This window comes from Castor canadensis, chromosome 15 (assembly GCF_047511655.1).
Source record: "Castor canadensis chromosome 15, mCasCan1.hap1v2, whole genome shotgun sequence".
NCBI lineage: Eukaryota > Metazoa > Chordata > Mammalia > Rodentia > Castoridae > Castor > Castor canadensis.
The window spans coordinates 72,254,185-72,276,106 of NC_133400.1; the positions used below are offsets into that span (position 1 = coordinate 72,254,185).

The 21,922-nt window shown below is 36.6% G+C and overlaps 1 protein-coding gene and 1 non-coding gene across 3 annotated transcripts in view; both read right to left on the reverse strand.

Annotated features, from left to right (window-relative positions):
- The window catches only part of Gpr158 (G protein-coupled receptor 158), a 452,732-nt gene that overhangs the window by 147,363 nt on the left and 283,447 nt on the right, over positions 1-21,922 (reverse strand). For both annotated transcript variants that reach the window (XM_074056482.1, XM_074056481.1), the window contains exon 5: positions 6,075-6,298. In XM_074056482.1, coding sequence (XP_073912583.1) covers positions 6,075-6,298 — 224 coding nt within the window. The remainder of the gene's footprint in view (positions 1-6,074; positions 6,299-21,922) is intronic.
- On the reverse strand, positions 4,100-4,263 carry LOC141417794 (U1 spliceosomal RNA). The gene has a single exon (XR_012442419.1). It is a non-coding gene; the product is annotated as a U1 spliceosomal RNA (small nuclear RNA).

The window sequence follows — 21,922 nt, forward strand, 5'->3', positions numbered from 1 at the left end:
AGAAATAATTCAATAATATTTTAAATTGGGCTCTTTAAAATATTGTTTTAAATTTGTATTGTTTTAGAAGAACAAACTAGGTTCAAAGTCACTTTCAGTTCACTGACAGATTTAATCTATTACCAAAGGCCTAGGGACATATGGATGTAATTATTTCCCTCAATGATTCTGAAGAGTAAAATTTAATCTGCTCTCTGAAGTGCCATCCCATAAACCTCACCCCAAAATAGAAGAGAATCTTATTTGCAGGGCTGGAGGTCTGGTGCAAGCAGTAGAGTGCTTGCCTAGCAAGCAAGAAGCCCTGAGTTCAAATCCCAGTACCACCAAAAAAATCTCATTTGTGTCTGTCAAAATCATAAACTATTAAAACACTTGTTGAAGCATGAATCTTAGTTATTTGCTACAGAATTTATATTTTTTGCCTGGATAAAATATTTTCAAGTAAATCTACTCCAAATCATACTTAAAGAGATAATTTCTGTAGCATCTTACGACTCGTGGTATCATCACCTGGTGCTTCAACTGAGAACAGAGAACTCTGTGACCACTGCATGTTTGCTTGCTGTCTAGAAGAACAGGATCAGCATCTGAGTTTGATAACATTGTTACTTTTCCTATTTGATTTATCAATGTGGTTATTTCTGTCAATTCACAGAAATAGTCTAGTATAAATCAAAGGGCCTTTGTTCCAAAATGATCCATTTCCAGCAGACCATAAAGATTTTTTTTTCACTCACCAAAGGCAACTAAGAAATGACATGCCATAGATTTTGGAGAAATGACTAAAGAATATCTTTCGCATGCTGACAAAAGGGACAGCAGGGAACAAGCCACAGATTCTGTGTTAGGTACTGGCCTTAACCATGGTACATGGCCCTACCTTGGAACACCTCCACGTACATCAGGTGAGTGTCTCTTGGTAGGGGCTGTGGCCTCCATTAGTTCTGCAAATTCTATCCAGAGCTTCGCTCACTATTATAGCACCTGGCTTCACAATCAACAGACATAGAGAGAAGCTGCCCTCAGGTCTTGACAAGGTGTATAACCTCAAATCTGGTGCCATTTGGTGAATACTGTTCCATAACTCAGTAAAGAGCAGTGGTGTTTATGAATGTTTATATAAAAGATCTGTGATCCCACTGTCTTTCTAGATCTGGAATGCAAATAGATTTCATGTGTTGAACCGGATAAGAAGGGGTCTGAGGCTGACTCTGGCTGCAGTGGGGAAGATGGCTGTGTGCACAGCCATGTAGTGGTTGCACAAGATGCAAACTGGCCAGGCATGGCCCAGACACTCAAAGTCTTCTTGCATTAACGTTGGGATGGTTAATATACATATATATTTTTTTGGGAGTACTAGGGTTTGAACTCAGGGTCTCTTGCTCAGTAGGCAGGCACGCTACCACTTGAGCCACATCCCCAGCCTTTCTTTGCTTTGGTTATTCTTTAGGTAGGGTCTCATATTTTTTCCCAGGGATACCCTCACACTGAGATCCTCCTACCTATGCCTTCCATGTAACTGGGACTACAGATATATCGCACGATGCCCAGCTTATTGATTAAGTTGGGGTCTTACTAACTGTTTACTCAGGCTAGCCTCAAACCTCAATTCTCCCCATCTCTGCCTCCTGAGTAGCTGAAATTACAAGTGTGAACCATGGCACTTGACCATGATAGTTAATGATGGTCATTATTGTCAACTTGATTGGAATGAGATACACCTAGAATCATGCCTCTGAATAAACATACAAAATTGTGTATTAAATATAATTCATAAATTTCTCATCCTAACTATGTCACCATGGGCTACTCACAAACTCTCAGGGCTTTTTTAAAAACTATGAAATGAGGCTTTATCCCATTCTACTTTTCCATTTTTCTAAATAAAAAATAAGAAAGTGGTAACAAATTTATTTGTATATTATCAACTTTTAAACTGGTACATTGTAATAATACTGCAAAGAACATGTGTCCTAAGTCTGGTTACCCTTGATGACTCCATATTTGATAACCAGGAAAGATTTCCATAACTGTCATTGAGAGGTGTAAGTTGAATCTTCCAAGAAACACCAATGATACCGATAAATAGGTAAATAAACTATTCAGTTTCGTTGCACAATCAATAACATTTTTAAAAGACACAAAGTCACTTATAAACAAATGCATAGTAAGTGTTTTTTGAACATTATTAGCACAGAAATATGTGTAATTGCACATATGCCTTTGAAAGAGCATTTATGAAGCTTGGGTGCAACCATTACCATAACCAAAATTCTGAATATTTTATCACCCCCAAAATAAACCCTGAATTCATTTAAAATTGCTCCCCATTCTTCCTTCCCAGTAGTCTCTGACAACAACTAATTCACTCCCGCTCTTTAAGAATTTGCCTATTCCAGGCATTCATATAAACCAACACAAAGGGTTCATTTGATTCAGAAAGGTAGAAACTTAGGCTTAGTTTTTCTTTCTAGCAACACAAGCAACTTTCTTTTTTTTTTTTCTTTTATTCGTATGTGCATACAATGTTTGGGTCATTTCTCCGCCCTGCCCCCACCCCCTCCCTCTCCCCGCTCTACCCCCTCACTACTAGGCAGAAACTATTTTGCCCTTATCTCTAATTTTGTTGAAGAGTGAGTATAAGCAATAATAGGAAGGAACAAGGGTTTTTGCTGGTTGAGATAAGGATAGCTATACAGGGAGTTGACTCACATTGATTTCCTATGCGTGAGTGTTACCTTCTAGGTTAATTCTTCTTGATCTAACCTTTTCTCTAGTTCCTGGTCCCCTTCTCCTATTGGCCTCAGTCACTTTAAAGTATCTGCTTTAGTTTCTCTGCATTGAGGACAACAAATGCTATCTAGTTTTTGAGGTGTCTTACCTATCCTCACCCCTCCCTTGTGTGCTCTCACTTTATCATGTGATCAAAGTCCATTCCCCTTGCACAAGCAACTTTCTGCAAGCAGCAGAACTACAAGTTCTAACACAACCCTGGCTACACACAATGAATGTGTGACCATTAGAGAAAGATCCCCAGAAAACTCTTTGTGAACATTTTCAGATTCTACCCACCCCTGATGACTGAGAAACATACAAGTGCTTATACAGATTTCACAGAACAGGACTAAAGGAAAGATTCTCTCAAAAGCTACCTAAAGTCTTCCCAGGATTACTATTATTCTGGGACACTAATGTAAGACCACAATATGGTCTTTTGTAACTACTTTCTCCCACTTAGCATTTTCAAAGGCCATCCATATGGTACCATGTACTGATACATCATTCCTTTTCAGTGGCAAATGATATTCCACTGCAGGAGAATACCACATTTTTCTTATTCATTTTTATCAGTTGAAGGACATTTGGTTACTTCCATCTTTTGCCTATTAGAAATAATGATCCTATGAACATTTGTATGCACTTTTTTGGGTAAAAATGTGCCTACTATACTTCAAATATATTAGTAGGCCTGAATTGCTGAGTCATAGTTTAACACTATTTGTACATTTTTGAAGGACTACCAAACTGTTTTACAAAGTGCCTATACCATTTTTCCTTTTCAACACTAACGAATGAAAGTTTTAACTTTTCTATGTCCTCAAAACTTGTTTATGTCTTTTTTAAAACTAATTTGTCTATGCTAGTGTGTATCCTAGGCTTCATTTGCATTTTCTTAATGACTATTTTGTCTTCTCACCTTCTTCAAACTGTTTGTTATCTTCTTTGCAGAAATGTCTATTGAGTTCCTTGACCCATTTTTAAAACTGGTTTTATTTGTCTTTTTATTGTTTAGTCATGAGTTCTTTACATATTTTGGATTCTATTATCATCTAGTGATTTATAAATATTTTGTCTTCCTATAGGCTGCCTTTTTCACTTTCCTGATGATGTCCTCTGATACCTCAAAGTTTGCAGTTTCTATGATGTTCAATTTATCAGTTTATTCCCTGTCACTTATGCTTCTGATGCCATACCTAAAAAAACTGTTGCCCAATCCAAGTTCATGAAGATTTATGCCTACTTTCTCTCCTAAGAAAAGTTTCTTAATTTTGGCTCTCCCATTTAGGAATACACTATATTTTGGGTCAATTTTTTTTAACAGGGGAAAGTGTGAATGTAGTCCCCCACTACCACAAATTATGCAGTCGAATTTCCTACATTTGAGGTAATTGCAGGGGTCAGCACATCTGGAGTGAAATGAATAGGCCTAACCCTGGGAAAACCACCTTTGTGATCATGTTATCTCATATTTTGGGTCAATTTTTTGCATATGGTGCATTAACATCATTTTTAACAGAAGAAAGCTAGGCAGAGAGAAGCTAGGCAGTTTTCTCAAAAATCCCATGGTATACAGGGCACTGAGACAGAATTCAAATGTAAACAGTCTGGCTCCAGAGTCTGCACCTGACTCACGATTGTTATGCTACTTCTGTATTGCAGCTAGATATTTTTCTTTTGTCAATATAGGTATAAATTGGTAAATTAAGTGCACTTTATTCTTTTAATTACCAGTGGTAGAGAACATAGTAGGAAATACCTAAGGGAAATATCAGTATTGCTTCTAAAGGAATCAAGTTTCTGCTTTATCCAAAGACATGTTGCAAAGACACATGAAAACTTTAAGTAAAAGCCAAAGTCTATATATTACAAATCTGCAATCTCTCCACTGCAAATATTTTATTACTGTTACAATTAATCCACCAATTTTGTTAATTGAAATCACAAGAGAAATTGTCACTACATATTTTCTTTCATCAATATACAAGATCTATGTTCACTGACTTCATTAACTTATATCTTCCTTTTGTTATTTTATATTCTGTGGAAACTGACCTTTCAAAAGTGATCATCCTCAAAGAAGGCAATATCTACTTTATCTATTCCTACAAATAATATATATAATATATATATACTATATACATATAATCTCATGACTGCCTTGTAAGTAAGATTTATATATATATATATATTCATATATATATTCTTATGACTGCCTTGTAAGTAGGATTTTGGTCAGTAACCTGACATCTCACATGAAGGTCCAGAGTAATTTAAAAGGTCAATATCTTTGGCACTGTTAAGTAACATTAGCATAGATTAAGATACTAGTCTAGTCAGAACTCTCTTGTCGGTTTTTTAATATCCAATATTATACTGTACCCACCATGTATCACTAACTCATTTAGCACAGCAATCATTAATGATTAAAATAAATTAAAATTCAAAAGACCTATGATTAAAATAAATTAAAATTCTAAATGAATTCATTACATCAAAGAGATTCCAAGGCAGTTTATTAAACAGACATTTCAATTCTACCTGCTTTGCCACTGTCTGGCTTTAAATAAAATTTCATTTAGACAACAGTGGTTATATACTTTCTAACTTTACTTGTCTACTGTTTTATTATATATCCAACTTAACACAGTTTGTTGCAAAGAAGACAAATATTAGTTAAATGAAAAACAATTTGCCTGTATGTACTTTCTTGATGACTCAAAACTTGACTGTAATTGGAGCTGTATTCTTCTGTTAATGAAGCTGTCTATAAGTACTAATATCTGTAACATTAATATAATAGATACATCCTCTTAGAAACTTAACAGAGCCTTCAAATATTTTTCAAACTTGAGACTAATTTGAAGGTTATTTTCTTTTTTAATTTGTAATGGGAATACTTTGTTCTTTCAATAATTTCTAGAATTTAAACCAATCTACACAACATACAGCATGAAGAATTAATTTGAATTCAGAAAAGATTGAAAACTTAGGCACAGAATAAGCTCCTTTGGAGACTAGAAATGAAGTAAAGAAGAATCCTTCAATGCAATGATGCATTGGAACCCAGGATAAATAAGGGAAACATTCTATAAAAGGAAATATTAAAGTATCATATTATTAATCTCTATTTTTTCTAAGAAACTAAAGAATATAATTTTCATACTCTAGTCCAATTTTATTTTAGAAAGACTTCTCTTAGCAGAGAACTAACTGTAATTTGGAAATTTATGTGCTTAAAAAAGAGGTTATTCCATAATAAAAATGAAGATCATAACTAGGGTACCTTGGTTTACCTTTGCTTTGCGAAAGTGGTAGACAACCAGCATGCTAATGAAGTCAAGCAGCATACAAAGGGCTTGGAAGGAGATGATAGCAAGGCGCAAATATTTATCCTCTTGGACAAAGCAGGGGCTGTCATCAGCACAGTAAGGGCAGCCTTCTCGGCAGGGGAGACAGACATGGGTTTCTTCTGACACATCTTTTGTACTTCCTGAGAAATGGTGATCTGGACCCCTTCCTGAAAGTTCCAAATAAAAAAGCACAATGTCATTTGCACCTCTGATATAGGTGAGATAGAATACACAGTCAAAATACATCTTCACCTCTTGATTCTTTTTCTCATTAATTAGAGACATTTTGTCAACTCTCCTGCTAGGAGAGAACCTTATTTTGCCTTTGAACTCAAAATTATTTTGATCCCTTTGATTTTTAAATTTTCATTCAGAGTAACTGAGAAAAACTAGCAAAAATAGAAACAAAATGCCTTTACGGCAGAGAAGAGTCTACTATCTTTGACATCATCATATACTACTCACCAACTGATGATACTCCCTAAATCACAGATCACATTCCACACACATTTGTTGAAGAATTAGTCAAAGGAAAGATGAAAAAGTTGATGTATTTTATATAGAATGTAAATATTACCATCATTCTGGAACTTCTTGACCTAGATGGCACAGAATCCAAAACAAGGCTTTGATTGCTTCTTAATTCAGCAGGGATCTCATCTACCAAGTTCATTAGGTCTAAATTGGATTAAATGGTGCTTAAACAACAGTTGTTCTTGTGAAATTACCTAATGATGGTGCATCCTTTGCCCAGAGTACAATCCGTACTTACAAGTGATCATGTAATTTCCCACTTTGCCTGCTACTTGCTAACTGCTGCTATTGATTCTCTTTTTAATTTTATATTCTTCTTAGTTACCAATCTTAAATTAGTTCTGAAGCAAAAAACTTAAAGATTACCTTTAATTCTTGAGTTTAACACTAATAAATATCCAACAAATGCTAAAAAGCAATTCAACTATTTCCAACTATTAACTCAACAAAGAGACATGAGTGAGTTATGGGCCCAATTCAGTATATATCACAACTTCAGTTAACTGAGGAATTAGGGGAAGAGTTCTCCTGATTAACAGCATTTTAATAGCAAAGTTTAATGGAAACTTGTTAATTTTTTCAACTCTTGGTAAAGGCTCACAGTCTTCCTAAAGTATATTGCCTACTTTCCTTCCTCAGTAAATACAATGACAAAACCAAAATTGAATATTTTTCATAATTCAGGATATGTTGCTATTTAATAGTCTTCAACCTGCTACACAGGGGACAAGTAAATGGATTTTGGGGTCAAGCAGACATGTTTCTCACTCTTAGATATCTCTGACACTAGACAACTCACTTGGCCATTTTGAGTCTCAGTTTACTTACTGACAGATTGCTATAGGAATTAAATGAGATGATTTACATAAATCACAGTGACTGGCTCTTTCTCTTCTTCTCCAAGCTTAAAAGATACAAAAGGAATTAGGTATTCATTAATACCTTAAATAAATGTCCTACCATTGAGAAAACAAGGAACTTAGAAGAAAGAAAGGAGGTATGAAAGGGCTGCCTGGAAATGATAAGTTCTGTTTCAGACAACTTAAATTTCATGTAGTACTCATCACGGGGAAATAATACAAAAAGTGAGACACAACACAAGACAAGGAATAACATAAGATCAGTGTTAAAGAACTGCAGAGAGAGGAAAATCCAAGATGGAGACTAGAGTACAGAAGCAGAAAGCCTAAGCTCTGTGACTCCAAAAACCTCCCTGAGATCTTGGAGCCACAAGGGTAAATATGACTGCTTCTAGTGAAAATAATAACTTCCATCACATTAGGTGCAGAAAAAAATTCAAAGACCAACCCTCAAATCAGCCTTTAATTGCACCTAACAGCTGTGACCCGCAGCACAGCCAGCAAGGCGGGTCCAGCCCCGGGATAACCCTCCTCCCTGACGTGATTTCTCTCCTTTTTTCCCCCTTCTCTTCTCCTTCCTCCATCAAGTGGAAATAGAGCATCAACCAGAATCAAACTCTGCAACATCCTGAACCCCTAGCCCATGGAAAGTCTCCCCATGTCACACTGCACTAAGAAAAGTTGGCACCATTTCTCCCTGCCACCACTGCCTGCTCCAAACCTCCCTGTGTGTCAATTGGCAGAACAAACAGGTGAGCACCATGCACCATGTGGAACTTCCTTACCCATCCCCCAGGAACATAAACCAGTGCAGCTCCTAAGCTGACTTATCCCCCCCAACAAAACTGAAAAACAAACAGTGAACTGTAATCAAACATGGACAGTGTAGGGGGTAGGTGGAATGCTGAACCTGCCCCAGAGAAAGCAGGTGGGGCAAGGCGCTAAACTCTCAGTACCGAACTCTTAGTGAACAAACACAGCAACAAGCCACCTCCCAAAGCAGAGCAAGTAGCGGATTGCATTGCTGATCTCCTGAACATTCAAAACCAAACTGCCCCACCTCTCTGGGAAGGAGCTGACCAAACAGCTGCAGCTGAAGGATAACACAGCTGTGGCTGGGGAAACCACCATGCATGATCTGGCAAGCCCACATCACCTTAGAATTTCAATTAAACTGGTAGACAGAAGAACAAAACATTACTCATAAGCCAATCACCTGGTGAAACCACATCAGAGCTTCTGCTTATATGTCAATACCAGGACTGGATGCTGGAGGATTAACTCTAGAACTTAAACTAAGACTGAAATTCTATTTTCCTGAACTTGGTGGGTTTTTCTTCTGTTTTTGTTATTGTTGTTTGTTTGTTATATTATTGTGCATTTTTAATTTTTATTTTATTCCTATTTTTTTCTTTATGTACTATAAACTTCACCATCACTATCTTCTCATCCCTGTTCTCACCCCCTTCACTCTCCCTCCTTCTCCTGCAATACAATCCATTGCTCTCCCTCCCAAATACTCTTTCTGCCCCTTCTCATCCACCCTCTCCCCCTGCCTTCACTTCCTCCCCCATCTTCCCCCAACCTGTCACCACACTACCTCTCCCTCCTACACACTCACCACCTGCTGACCAACCTACCATACCAACTTTATACAACTCCAACTCCCTGCAATCCTGATACAAGCACCCTATACTACAACAACAGAAATACACCCAAACACACACAGGGCCACAAAACCCAGCAGCCCCCACATCACTTCCCCCATTCACCCACCCCACTTCCCACCTATTCTTTTAGTGCCACCCTAACCAATTTCCCAAATTTCTATAGCTAGCCTAACAAACATTAACCCCCCCAACTTCCACTGTTAATAGATAATACCACCAAGGGGTCTTCTATATAATATATAAACATATATATAAAAAACTTGTCAGCATTGAACCTGTGAATTAGTTATTGCTAAATTACACCTCCAGGCCAGGGACAGAAATAGCACACCAACCTAGCTAACAACCAAGGCAGCCACAACACAAAAATTAAATCAAGGGAAAGAAAACAGGCATCTAAAACCACTAACTAGCCTATCAAGAACATTGTTGCACAGCACCAAGTAGAGAGATGGGAAGAAGAAGAAGGAAAGGAAACCACCCTCCTCAACATAATTCAATACAGGATTCAGAGGGAAATGAAAAAAATGGATACCCAGTTCCTGACTCCAACAAAATAATGATAAATGACACTAAGGTACCCAGCGATGTCCACAAAAACACCCTCAAAGAAGAAATCTTGCAAGAAATCACTGAGAAATTCATGGAGAAGATAATAGACATGGTTAACCAAAATGTACAAGACTGACTCAAGAAATTTCAAGACACCAAAAATAAAGGACATGAGAAGACACAGAAACAAATGAATGAACTCAGAGGTGCCCTATACAAATATGAAAGTGAAACAGAGGACACTAAAAAAAGAGATAAATTAATTAAAGATGAAAATAAAAAATGTTAAAGGGGAGATGATCAAAGATATGGAAAACTTCAAAAAAAAGGCATCAAACAGAAACACAAAACACAGTGGAAGGCTATTCCAGCAGACTACAACAAATGGAAGAAAGAATCTCAGAGCTCAAAGATAAAACAGAAAATAAAGAAAAAAACTGAAGAAATGTTAGTCAAACAACTCAAGAGCTGTGAAAGGAATATAGAGGAACTCACTGACTCCATCAAAAGACCAAACCTAAGAATCATGAGGTCCAAGCAAAAGAGATTCATAATATATTCAATAAAATAAAAACAGAAAATTTCCCAAATCTCGAGAAACTTTTGCCCATTCAGGTACAGAAAACCTCCAGGACACCAAACAGACTTGGCAAAATATAACCTCCCCATAGCATATTATCATTAAAACAACAAGCACAAAGAATATAGAAAGAATACTACAGGCTGTAAGAGAGAAAAAACTAAACATATAAAGGTAAACCCATCAAAATCACAGCAGATTTCTCAACAGAAACCTTAAAAGCAAGAAGGGCATGGAGTGAGGTATTTTGGGCACTGAATGAAAATAACTTCAACCCTAGGATACTTTACCCAGCAAAACTATCATTCAAAATACATGGAGCAATAAAAATCTTCCACAATAAGCAGAAACTAAAGCAATGTATGACCATCAACCACCACCACAAAAGATTCTCCAAGGAATTCTGCATACAGAAGCTGAATGAAAACAAAACCACACATAGACAGGTAGTATAAAACCACAGGAGAAGAAGAGACAAGGAATCAGAGAATAGCATTGACTCAGTTGCACACAAGCAAACCTTTAAACAACAACAACAACAACAAAAAACAACTAAATGGCAGGAATCACCACATACCTATCAATAATAATGTCAACAGACTCAAGTTCCCCATCAAAAGGCACCTTTTGGCAACTGGATTAAAAAGGAAGATCCACCAATGTGGATTAAAAAGGAGATCCATATCATTGACAGAAACAAACACTGGCTTAGGGTGAAAGGCTAGAAGATTTACCAAGCAAATGGCCCCCCAAAACAGGCCAAAGGAGACTTCAAACCTACATTGATCAAATGAAATAAAGAAGGACATTCCACACTAATAAAGGGGAAATAGACAAAAAGGAAATAACAATTATCAACCTATATGCACCCAACGTCAACACACCCAATTTCATCAAACATACCCTGAAAGACCTAAAAGCATATATTAACGCCAACACAGTGGTTGTGGGAGATTTTAACACCCCATTATCATCAATAGATAGGTCATCCAAACAAAAAATCAACCAAGAAATCCTAGATCTAAAATATAGCATAGATCAAATGGACCTAGCTTATGTCTACAGAACATTTCATCCATCTTCTACACAATATACATTCTTCTCAGCAGCCCATGGAACCTTCTCCAAAATAGATCATATCCTAGGGTATAAAGCAAGCCTCAGCATATATAAGAAAATAGAAATTATACCATGCATTCTATCTGATCACAATGCAATAAAACTAGAACTCAACAACAAAAGTAAAGACAAAAAACATGCAAACAGCTGGAAACTGAATAACTCATTACTTAATGAACAATGGGTTACTGATGAAATAAAAGAAGAAATTAAAATGTTCCTGAAAGTCAATGAAAATGAAAACACAACCTACCAGAACCTATGAGACACAGCAAAGGAAGTCCTGAGAGGAACGTTTATAGCCATGAGTGCATATTAAAAAGACTGAAAGATCTCAGTTCAATGACCTAATGAAACATTTCAAACTCCTAGAAAAACAAGAATAAGCAAAAACAAATCCAAAACAAAAAGGAGAGAAATAATAACAACAGGAGCTGAAATCAATGAAATAGAAATGAAAAAAACCATACAAAGAATTAATGAAACAAAAAGTTGGTTCTTTGAAAAGATAAACAAGATCTACAGACCCCTGGCAAACCTGACAAAATGAGGACAGAAAAAACACAAATTAGTAAATCAGGAATGAAAAAGGGGAGATAACAACAAACACCATGGAAGTCCAGGAAATCATCAGAGACTACTTCGAGAACCTATATTCAAATAAATTTGAAAATCTTAAACAAATGGACAGATTTCTAGAGACATATGATCACGAAAACTGAATCAAGAGGACATTAATCACCTGAATAGATCTATAACACAAAATGAAATTGAAGCAGCAATCAAGAGTCTCACTAAAAAGAAAAGTCCAGGATCTGATGGATTCTCTGCTGAATTCTATCAGACCTTTAAAGAAGAACTGATACCAACCCTCCTTAAACTGTTTCACAAAATAGAAAGGGAAGGAAAACTGCCTAACACATTTTTTGAAGCCAGTATTACACTTATCCCAAAACCAGGCAAAGAGACTTCCAAAAAGGAGAACTATAGGCCAATCTCCTTAATGAACATTGATGCAAAAATCCTCAATAAAATAATGGCAAACCAAATTCAACAAAACATCAAAAAGATATTTCACCATGATCAAGTAGGCTTCATCCCAGAAATGCAGGGGTGGTTCAACATACGAAAATCAATAAATGTAATAAACCACATTAACAGAAGCAAAGACAAAAACCACTTGATTATCTCAAAAGATGCAGAAAAAGCCTAAAAAATTAGGAATAGAAGGAAAGTACCTCAACATTATAAAAGCTATATATGACAAACCTACAGTCAGCATCATACTTAATGGTGAAAAACTGAAACCATTCCCTCTAAAATCAGGAACGAAACAAGAATGCCCACTATCTCCACTCCTATTCAACATAGTACTAGAATTCCTAGCCAGAGCAATTAGGCAAGAAGAAGGAATAAAAGGAATACAAGTAGGTAACGAAACTGTCAAAATATCCCTATTTGCAGACAATATGATCCTATACCTTAAAGACCCAAAAAACTCTACTCAAAAGCTCATACACACCATCAATAGCTATAGCAAGGTAGCAGGATATAAAATCAGTAAAATCAACATAGATAAATCATTAGCATTTCTATACACTAATAATGAACAAGTTGAGAAAGAATATATGAAAACAATTCATTTACAATAGTCTCAAAAAAAAATACCTAGGTGTAAACTTAACAAAGGATGTGAACAACCTCTACAAGGAAAACTATAAACTTCGGAAGAAAGAGATTGAGGAAGACTATAGAAAGTGGAGAGATCTCCCATGCTCATGGATTGGTAGACTCAACATAGTAAAAATGTCTATACTCCCAAAAGTAATCTACATGTTTAATGCAATTCCCATCAAAATTCCAATGACATTCATTACAGAGATTGAAAAATTTACCGTTAAATTTATATGGAAACACAAGAGGCCACGAATAGCCAAGACAATTCTCAGTCAAAAGTACAACGCTGGAGTTATCACAATACCCGACTTCAAACTATATTACAAAGCAGTAACAATAAAAACAGCATGGTACTGGCACAAAAACAGACATGAAGACCAGTGGAACAGAGTATAGGTCCCGGATATGAAGCCACACAACTATAACCAACTTGTCTTTGACAAAGGCGCTAAAAATATACGATGGAGAAAAAGCAGCCTCTTTAACAAAAACTGCTGGGAAAACTGGTTAGCAGTCAGCAAAAAACTGAAACTAGATCCGATCCATGTTTATTACCCTATACCAATATTAACTCAAAATGGATCAAGGATCTTAATATCAGACCACAAACTCTAAAGTTGATACAGGAAAGAGGAGGAAATACTCTGGAATTAATAGGTATAGGCAAGAAATTTCTCAATGGAACTCCAGCAGCTCAGCATCTAGAGCACAGATAAATGGGACTTCATAAAACTAAAAAGCTTCTGCTCAACAAAAGAAATGGTCTCTAAACTGAAGAGAACACCCAGAGTGGGAGAAAATATTTGCCAGCTACACATCAGACAAAGAACTGATAACCAGAATATATAGGGAACTCAAAAAACTAAATTCTCCCAAAATTAATGAACCAATAAAGAAATAGGGATGTGAACTAAACAGAACTTTCTCAAAAGAAGAAATTCAAGTGGCCAAAACACACATGAAACAATGCTCACCATTCCTAGCAATAAAGGAAATGCAAATTAAAACCACACTAAGATTCCACTCCTCTCCTGTTAGAATAGCTATCATTAGCAACACCACTAAGAATAGGTGTTGGCGAGGATGCAGGGAAAAAGGAACCCTCTTACACTGCTGGTGGGAATGTAAACTAGTACAACCACTCTGGAAAAATATTTGGAGGCACTTAAGAAGCTAAACATTGATCTACCATATGATCCAGCCATACCACTCTTGGGGATATACCCAAAAGACTGTGACACAGGTTACTCCAGAGGCACCTGCACACCCATGTTTACTGTGGCACTATTCACAATAGCCAAGTTATGGAAACAGCCAAGATGCCCCACTACTGACGAATGGATTAAGAAAATGTGGTATTTATACACAATGGAATTTTATGCAGGCATGAAGAAGAATGAAATGTTATCATTCACAAGTAAAAGGATGGAATTGGAGAACATCATTTTGAGTGAGGTTAGCCTGGCTCAAAAGACCAAAAATCGTATGTTCTCCCTCATATGCGGACATTATATCAAGTGCAAACACTACAAGGGGATTGGACTTTGATCACATGATAAAGGGAGAGCACGCAAGGGAGGGGTGAGGATAGGTAAGACACCCAAAAAACTAGATAGCATTTGTTGCCCTCAATGCAGACAAACTAAAGCAGATACTTTAAAGCAACTGAGGCCAATAGGAGAAGGGGACCTAGAACCAGAAAAAAGGTTAGTTCGAGAAGAATTAACTTAGAAGGTAACACACATGTACAGGAAAGCAATGTGAGTCAATTCCCTGTATAGCTATCCTTATCTCAACTAGCAAAAAACCCTTGGTCCTTCTTATTATTGCTTATACTCTCTCTTCAACAAAATTAGAGATAAGGGCAGAACAGTTTTTGCCTGGTAGTGAGGGATAAGGGGTGGTAAGGGGCTTGTGGGGAGGGTAAGGGAGGGGGCAGGGGAAAGGGGGGAGAAATGACCCAAACATTGTATGCACATATGTATAAAATAAAAATTAAAAAAAAAAGAAAGATCATTCACCACAACCAACTCCTTCATCCCAGGGATGCAGGAGTGGTTCAACATACGCAAATCAATAAATGTAATACAGCACATTAATAGAAGGAAAGACAAAAACCACTTCATCATCTCAATAGATGCAGAAAAAGCCTTTGATAAAATTCAACACCACTTCATGATAAAAGCTTTAAGAAAACTAGGCATAGAAGGAATATATCTCAACATTATAAAGGTTATATATGACAAACCTATAGCCAACATCATATTTAATGGGAAAAAAACTGAAACCATTTCCCCTAAAATTAAGAATGAGACAAGGATCCCCAGTCTCCCCACTCCTATTCAACATAGCCCTGGAATTCCTAGCCAGAGCAATAAGGCAAGAAGAAGTAATAAAAAGAATACGAATAGGTAAAGTAATAGTCAAAGTACGTCTATTTGCAGACAACCTGATTCTATACCTTAAAGACCCAAAAATCTCTACCCAAAAACTCCTAGACACCATAAACAGCTTCAGCAAAGTAGCAGGATACAAAATCAACTTACAAAACTCAGTAGTCTTTCTATCAACAATGAACATATTGAAAAAAAATAGGGAAACAATTCCATTTACAATAGCCCCCCCAAAAGTCAAATACTTAAGAGTAAACTTAACAAAGGATGTGAATGACCTCTACAAGGAGAACTACAAATCTCTGAAGAAAAAGACTGAGGAAGACTACAGAAGGTGGAAATATCACCTGTGCTCATGGATTGTTAGAATCAGCATAGTAAAAATGGCTATACTATATCAAAAGCAATCTACATATTCAATGCAATTCCCATCAAAATTCCAGTGACATTCATCACAGAGATTGAAAAATCTACCCTAAAGTTCATTTGGAAACACAAGAGACTGTGAATAGCCAAAGCAATACTCAGCAAAAAGATCAATGCTGGAGATATCACAATATCTGACATCAAACTACACTGCAGAGCCACAGAAATAAAAACAGCATGGTATTGACATAAACAGATATATGAAGATGAGTGGAACAGAATAGAGGACCTGGATATGAATCCATACAGCTACGCCCACCTTATTTTTGACAAAGGCTCCAAAAATATACGACGGAGATTAGACAGCCTCTTCAAAAACTGTTGCTGGGAAAAATGGTTATCTGCCTGCAGAAAACTGAAACTAGATATATGTTCATCACCCTGTACTAGTATCAACTCAAAATGGATCAAGGACCTTAATATCAGACCCGAAACTCTGGGAAAAGAGTACAGAAAAGAGCAGGGAATACTCTAGAAGCAATAGGTATAGGCAAAGAATTCTTCAGTAGAACTCCAGCAGCTCAGCACCTCAAAGAAAGAATGGACAAATGGGACTACATAAAATCAAAAAGCTTCTGCACAACAAAAGAAATGGTCTCTAAACTGAAGAGACCACCCACAGAGTGGAAGAATATATTTGCTGGCTACATATCAGACAAAGAACTGATAACCAGAATATACAGGAAGCTCAAAAACTAAACTGCCCCCAAATCAATGAACGAATAAAGAAGTGGGCAACTGAACTAAACAGAACTTTTTCAAAGGAAGAAATCCAAATGGCCAAAAAACACATGAAAAAATGCTCACCATCTCTGGCCAAAAAGGAAATGTAAAACAAAACCGCACTAAGATTCCACCTCACTTCTATTAGAACAGCTATCATCAAAAACACCACAAACAATAAATGTTGGTAAATGTAAGCTAGTTCAACCACTTTGGAAAACAATATGGAAGGTGACTGGGAAGTAGTGAAGAGGTGTGGTAGAGATGAATTAATTCGGGTGAACTACACATATGCATGGAAGCAATGCTAGTTATCTCTCTGTATAGCTATCTTTATCTGAAGCTAACAAAAATGCTATGTCTTTCTTATTTTCTCTTCAACAAAATTGCCCAGAAGCGAGGGTGGTGTGGGGGGAGGTGTACGAAGCAGGGGGAAGAGGGCAGGGGTTGGGGAAAGATGGCCCTAACAATGTATACACATATGAATAAATGAAGAAACAACTAACAATAAAACAAATATACTTCATGATTCTTAAAAAAAGAGCTTTGGAAGTAGATAAGATAATGATTGTGGAATGTGAAGAATAAGGCACTTGACAAATCAGAAGATTTAGTGTTATAAGAGAAAATTGGACTTTACTAGAAAATGCTGGAATGTGACCAAATGAGATGTATGAGGAAGGGCTTTGAGAGTTAATGATTTTAACCTTTAAGATGATACATTTGCAAAGACTGGTACAGATTGAAATTAGTTTGTCAGGGTTTAAGAAATAAATAAGTGATAAGATAGAACAGTATTTCAATAAATGTACCACTCAAGGAGTAAAGTAAGATAAGCTCATAGTTAACGGGAGTAAAATGACATCAAAAAGGGGGTGATTAGTTTTGTGTTTTATTTTCCTCTACACAAGCTTTCTCGAATACAGTGGTAGTTAACAAAAGGAGTCAATGGAAATTAAGGAAAGACATAGGAAAACTACAAAAAAAATTACTTGAGCAAGTTAGAACAGAGTGTAATCAAAAGGGTAGTTGGATAAATTATCTCCGAGAGTACTTTGTGTCTCTTTAAACACTAGAAAGAAGTAGAGGTGGATTAACGATTTTCAAAAGTTTCTATTTGTTTTCCAGGGATGAAGAATAAGTTTAAAAAGCCATTTTGAAGTAAATAAAATATAAAAGCAAATCTAATTCTCAACAGAGTAGATAAGAATGTGTGTTGAGAGTAAAGAGGACAGTTTTTAGATTGACGTAATGAATGACTGAGGCGGCAATAAATGAAATTTGTTAGGTCATTCAAAGGAAAAAGAATCAGTTAGGGTAAGATATTATGACTTTGTAGGAGATCTATTCAAGATAGTTCTACGATTGTTCCGCAATTATCAGTCACACAGAAACAGGAAGAGTATTCAGAATTAAAAGGATTTTTCCAATGACATTGTTTTAGGCTTATCTTCATGTGATTAAAACAATGTATTTCAAGAGAGCAAGAATATACGAAAGGGAAAGTGAAGGAGGGAAGAAGTAATGGAGCTGCAGTATTCACTCTCTCGGAGCCCCTGGTTTTCAATCCTCTAGCGACCTCCTGAATCTGAGTTTTTCCATCATCAACTGTAACTCATTGATCATCATTGATCATTGGTAGCCAAAGTCAGTAACTGCCCCACATTCTGGATTATTTTCTCATGCATTCAGAGCAGCTTCCTACATCCTGTACCACAGGCTTCCTGCATCTCTGCATGGCTTCAGAGATGCTCTATAGCAGAAAGTGAGAAATATGACAGGAGGTTTCAGTCTGATAAAAGGCACAGTACAATTACATTCATGAAAAGCCACTCAAAACTTTTAAAAAGTAGTCATAGCAATGGCCAAGAAGAGTTGGAAGTGATGAAAAGCAGGAATCTCATACATATACAAACTTGAAGAATAGCAAAGCACACAAGTCAGAAGTTAACAAGGGTGAGAGCCAAAGATAATGAGAAAACAATGAGTCAACTCTTGAGTACAAATTAGATAGTTATGGAAGTGAGGCCAGAGTTACCATACTACTGTACTGAATAAGATAAAGAAAGTTGTCAAGGATTCAGAAAGTCTGGTAAGGGCATTAGAAAACACTATAGTATGATAACTGTTTAGCATATCTGAGCTGCTAGATTTTTAGCATACAAATGATCATGGCAAGTCTCTCAGTCACATTTTAGCTATATCTGGCAAGCCCTTCAGATTTGTAAAACTTCCAGTCATTTTAAGCCAATCAAAATTTGAGAGTATCTCTGCTCAGCACCACATCTATGACCCATTTCTAACAAATAAAAAGGACTTAATTGTACCCCTGATTTTTTTTAGTTACCATTATTTTATTTTTTCCTTAATTTTCACCTTGTTATTCTGCTACACAGTACACATTTCTGTAAGGCACCCCAAATCATTTTTGGGATGAGGTTTCATGAAAAAAAAACTGGGAGAATAGTGCCACAAACTGTACAGCATTTTACAGAAACAAAAATAATTTTTCAACTTGACAACTATTTTTCGATTGTCAGTCACTATTTTAGTAGGATAAATCAGTGAGCAAAACAAAAGGCTCTGCTTCTGTGGAGTTTATGTTCTATCTGAGAAAAGACATACAGATGTTAGTCAACACAACAGGAAAAACAGATTATATATTAAAACTCAGAAGAACCAAGAGGCAAATGCATTGTGGGACAAGGCGAGGGGAATCCAGCACACTGGCTGTGGGAGTTTCCATTTTAAATAAAGTGCTCAGTGTATGTTGCATTCCAAAAGTGATTATTTGAGAAAGATTTGAAGGAGGTAATAGTGTTATCCATATTGTCTTATAAGTACAGATAATTCCAGGCCAAGGAGGCAGCCAGGACAAATGTACATTTTGAATGAGGAGGCAATTCTTGACCTAGGTAACTCCATTTTCCTATCTCTCACCTGCTCTTTTCTGAGTTATTCTTTCCCTCAATTTATCTTAAATTCTAGGATCACAGGTTTGTTAAATAAATACCCTATACTAGAAATAGAAATGTACCTCTAACTTCAGTGATTATCTTGGCACCAATAAGACTGCACAGTCAGTCCCAGGAAAATGGCCAATCACATCACGATCACTAACTACACAATCTCCATCAAATGTTGGCTTTGTTCATTCCTTATAAAGCCCCAAACCATTGTTGACATCTCAAAGACAGCACTTACATCTGTCTTCCCAATGCAGCCAGGCTGAAGATAAATTCCTTTCTGGTAGCTGGTCCACTTGGGACCCCCAAGTTGGGCCTCTGAGCTAGGACTCTGACAATACTGCAGTGGTAACACACCTAGCACATATGAGGCTTGAGGGATGAGAGGTGAGTGCGGGGCAGTGGAAGATGGAGTTAGAAATATAAGGGGGACAGATGATTCTGCTTATGTGGGCCATTATAGAATTTAGATTTTACCCTCAGTGAATACAGAGCCATGTCAGGGTTGGGGTAGAGAAGTCATATTTTTGTGTTAAAAGACTGCTTTAGTTGTGCAGAAAACACACTGCAAGTGCAAGGGTAGAAGCAAGACAATTAGTGAGAAGCTCTTATAGAATTTCAGGTGAGACTTAATGGTGGCTAGGATCAAAATGTAGCAAAAGAAAATGGCTGCATTCAGATATGTTCGCAGGTGGAGTTGACAAGATTTTTGATGGGTTGGCTATAGCCAAGAAAGAAAGAAGAGTGCAGTATGACTACTGGGGGTGCATAATAAACAACTGGAAGAATGAGGTAACCATCAGTCAAGATGGGAAGAATGCATGTGGAAGGTTGAAAAAAATTTCCATCCCAACATATTAGTTTGAGGTTGTGTCCTAGAGATCTATGCGAGGGGTCTGGCTGAGTGTCTCAAGTGGTGGAGTACCTGCCAAGCAAGTGTGATGCCCTGAGTTTAAACCACCAAAAAAGAGAGATCTATGTGATGATATCAAAAAGGTATCTTGACAGAAGTCTGATTTTTCAAAAAAAAAAAAAGGCCTTCACTAGAAATAAATATTTGGAGACCATGAGCATTTTGACAGTCTTTAGAACCATGAGATTGGATGAGATCACTAAGAGAATGAGTATAGATAGAGAAGTATATATAATGGACTATTATTCAGCCATAAAAAGTGAAAACATGTCATTTGCAGGAAAATGGAATTGGAGGTCATCATATTAAGCAAAATAAGACAGACACAGAAACAAACATACCACGTTTTCTCTCATATGTGGAATCTTAAAAAAAATGATGACCAGAAAGTAGAAAAGGGACTGATATGGAAGAGGAAACAAATGGGGGAAAGAGGAGGGTAAAAGAGGGCATAAGAGAGGGTGGATTCAAACAAAGTATGATAATATGTGTGTATGGATGGAAACGTCACAGAAAAACCCACTAATTTGCACAATAAATATGAGCTCATGAACATACAGACATAAGGCTGGAGGTGTTACTTGAGCAGTAGAGCACCTGCCCAGCAAGCGCCAAGCCATGAGTTCAAACCCCAGTACTGTCTCTCCTCCCAAAAAACCTAGATATATATACACACCCACATAATCATGAGGTTCTATAAAGAACACAAAGTGGCCAAAAAGAAAGCAATTTTTTTCTAAAGCTCAAGAAAGCAAAATTTAGGATACAACATTCCATGTAGGACTCAAAGCACAATTAAATAATTTTATAACCCCCAAAATAGTTTATTAATTTATACTCGAGTTCTCCACCTAGGACAAGGGAAAATGCTTGGAAATCATACTGCTTCTGAATAATAATAATGGACTTTGCTACCTTAATGAATAGCACTCAAGTTTATGATCATTTAATATTTTGCATTTCTTGAGGACAGAGGCCAGGATTTAAGTGACTCTACATACTTGCCACCTAATACAATGTTTCATACATATTATCCACTCAGTTAATAATTACTAATGATGAAAGTGCCCTCTCACGATAATGTATTAGCTGATCTGCAATACAAATGTTCACTTGAAAATAATATTCAGCTCCACATATCATTCTTCATGCTCTCAGACCATATATGCCTAAGAATTTATTCAAAATGAAATTTTTTTCAAGATTATGATAAACAAACTAGAAATGTAATCAGAACATGTTATTACAGTAGACTTTGCATTTGTAGGACTCATGAGGAATCTAAAATGTTCAACTACAAACGAGCCTGTCAAATAGGTTGTGACAATGTGTGAACAATGTGTTAATCTATTTTCCTGCCTTAATTTTGTTACCTTAA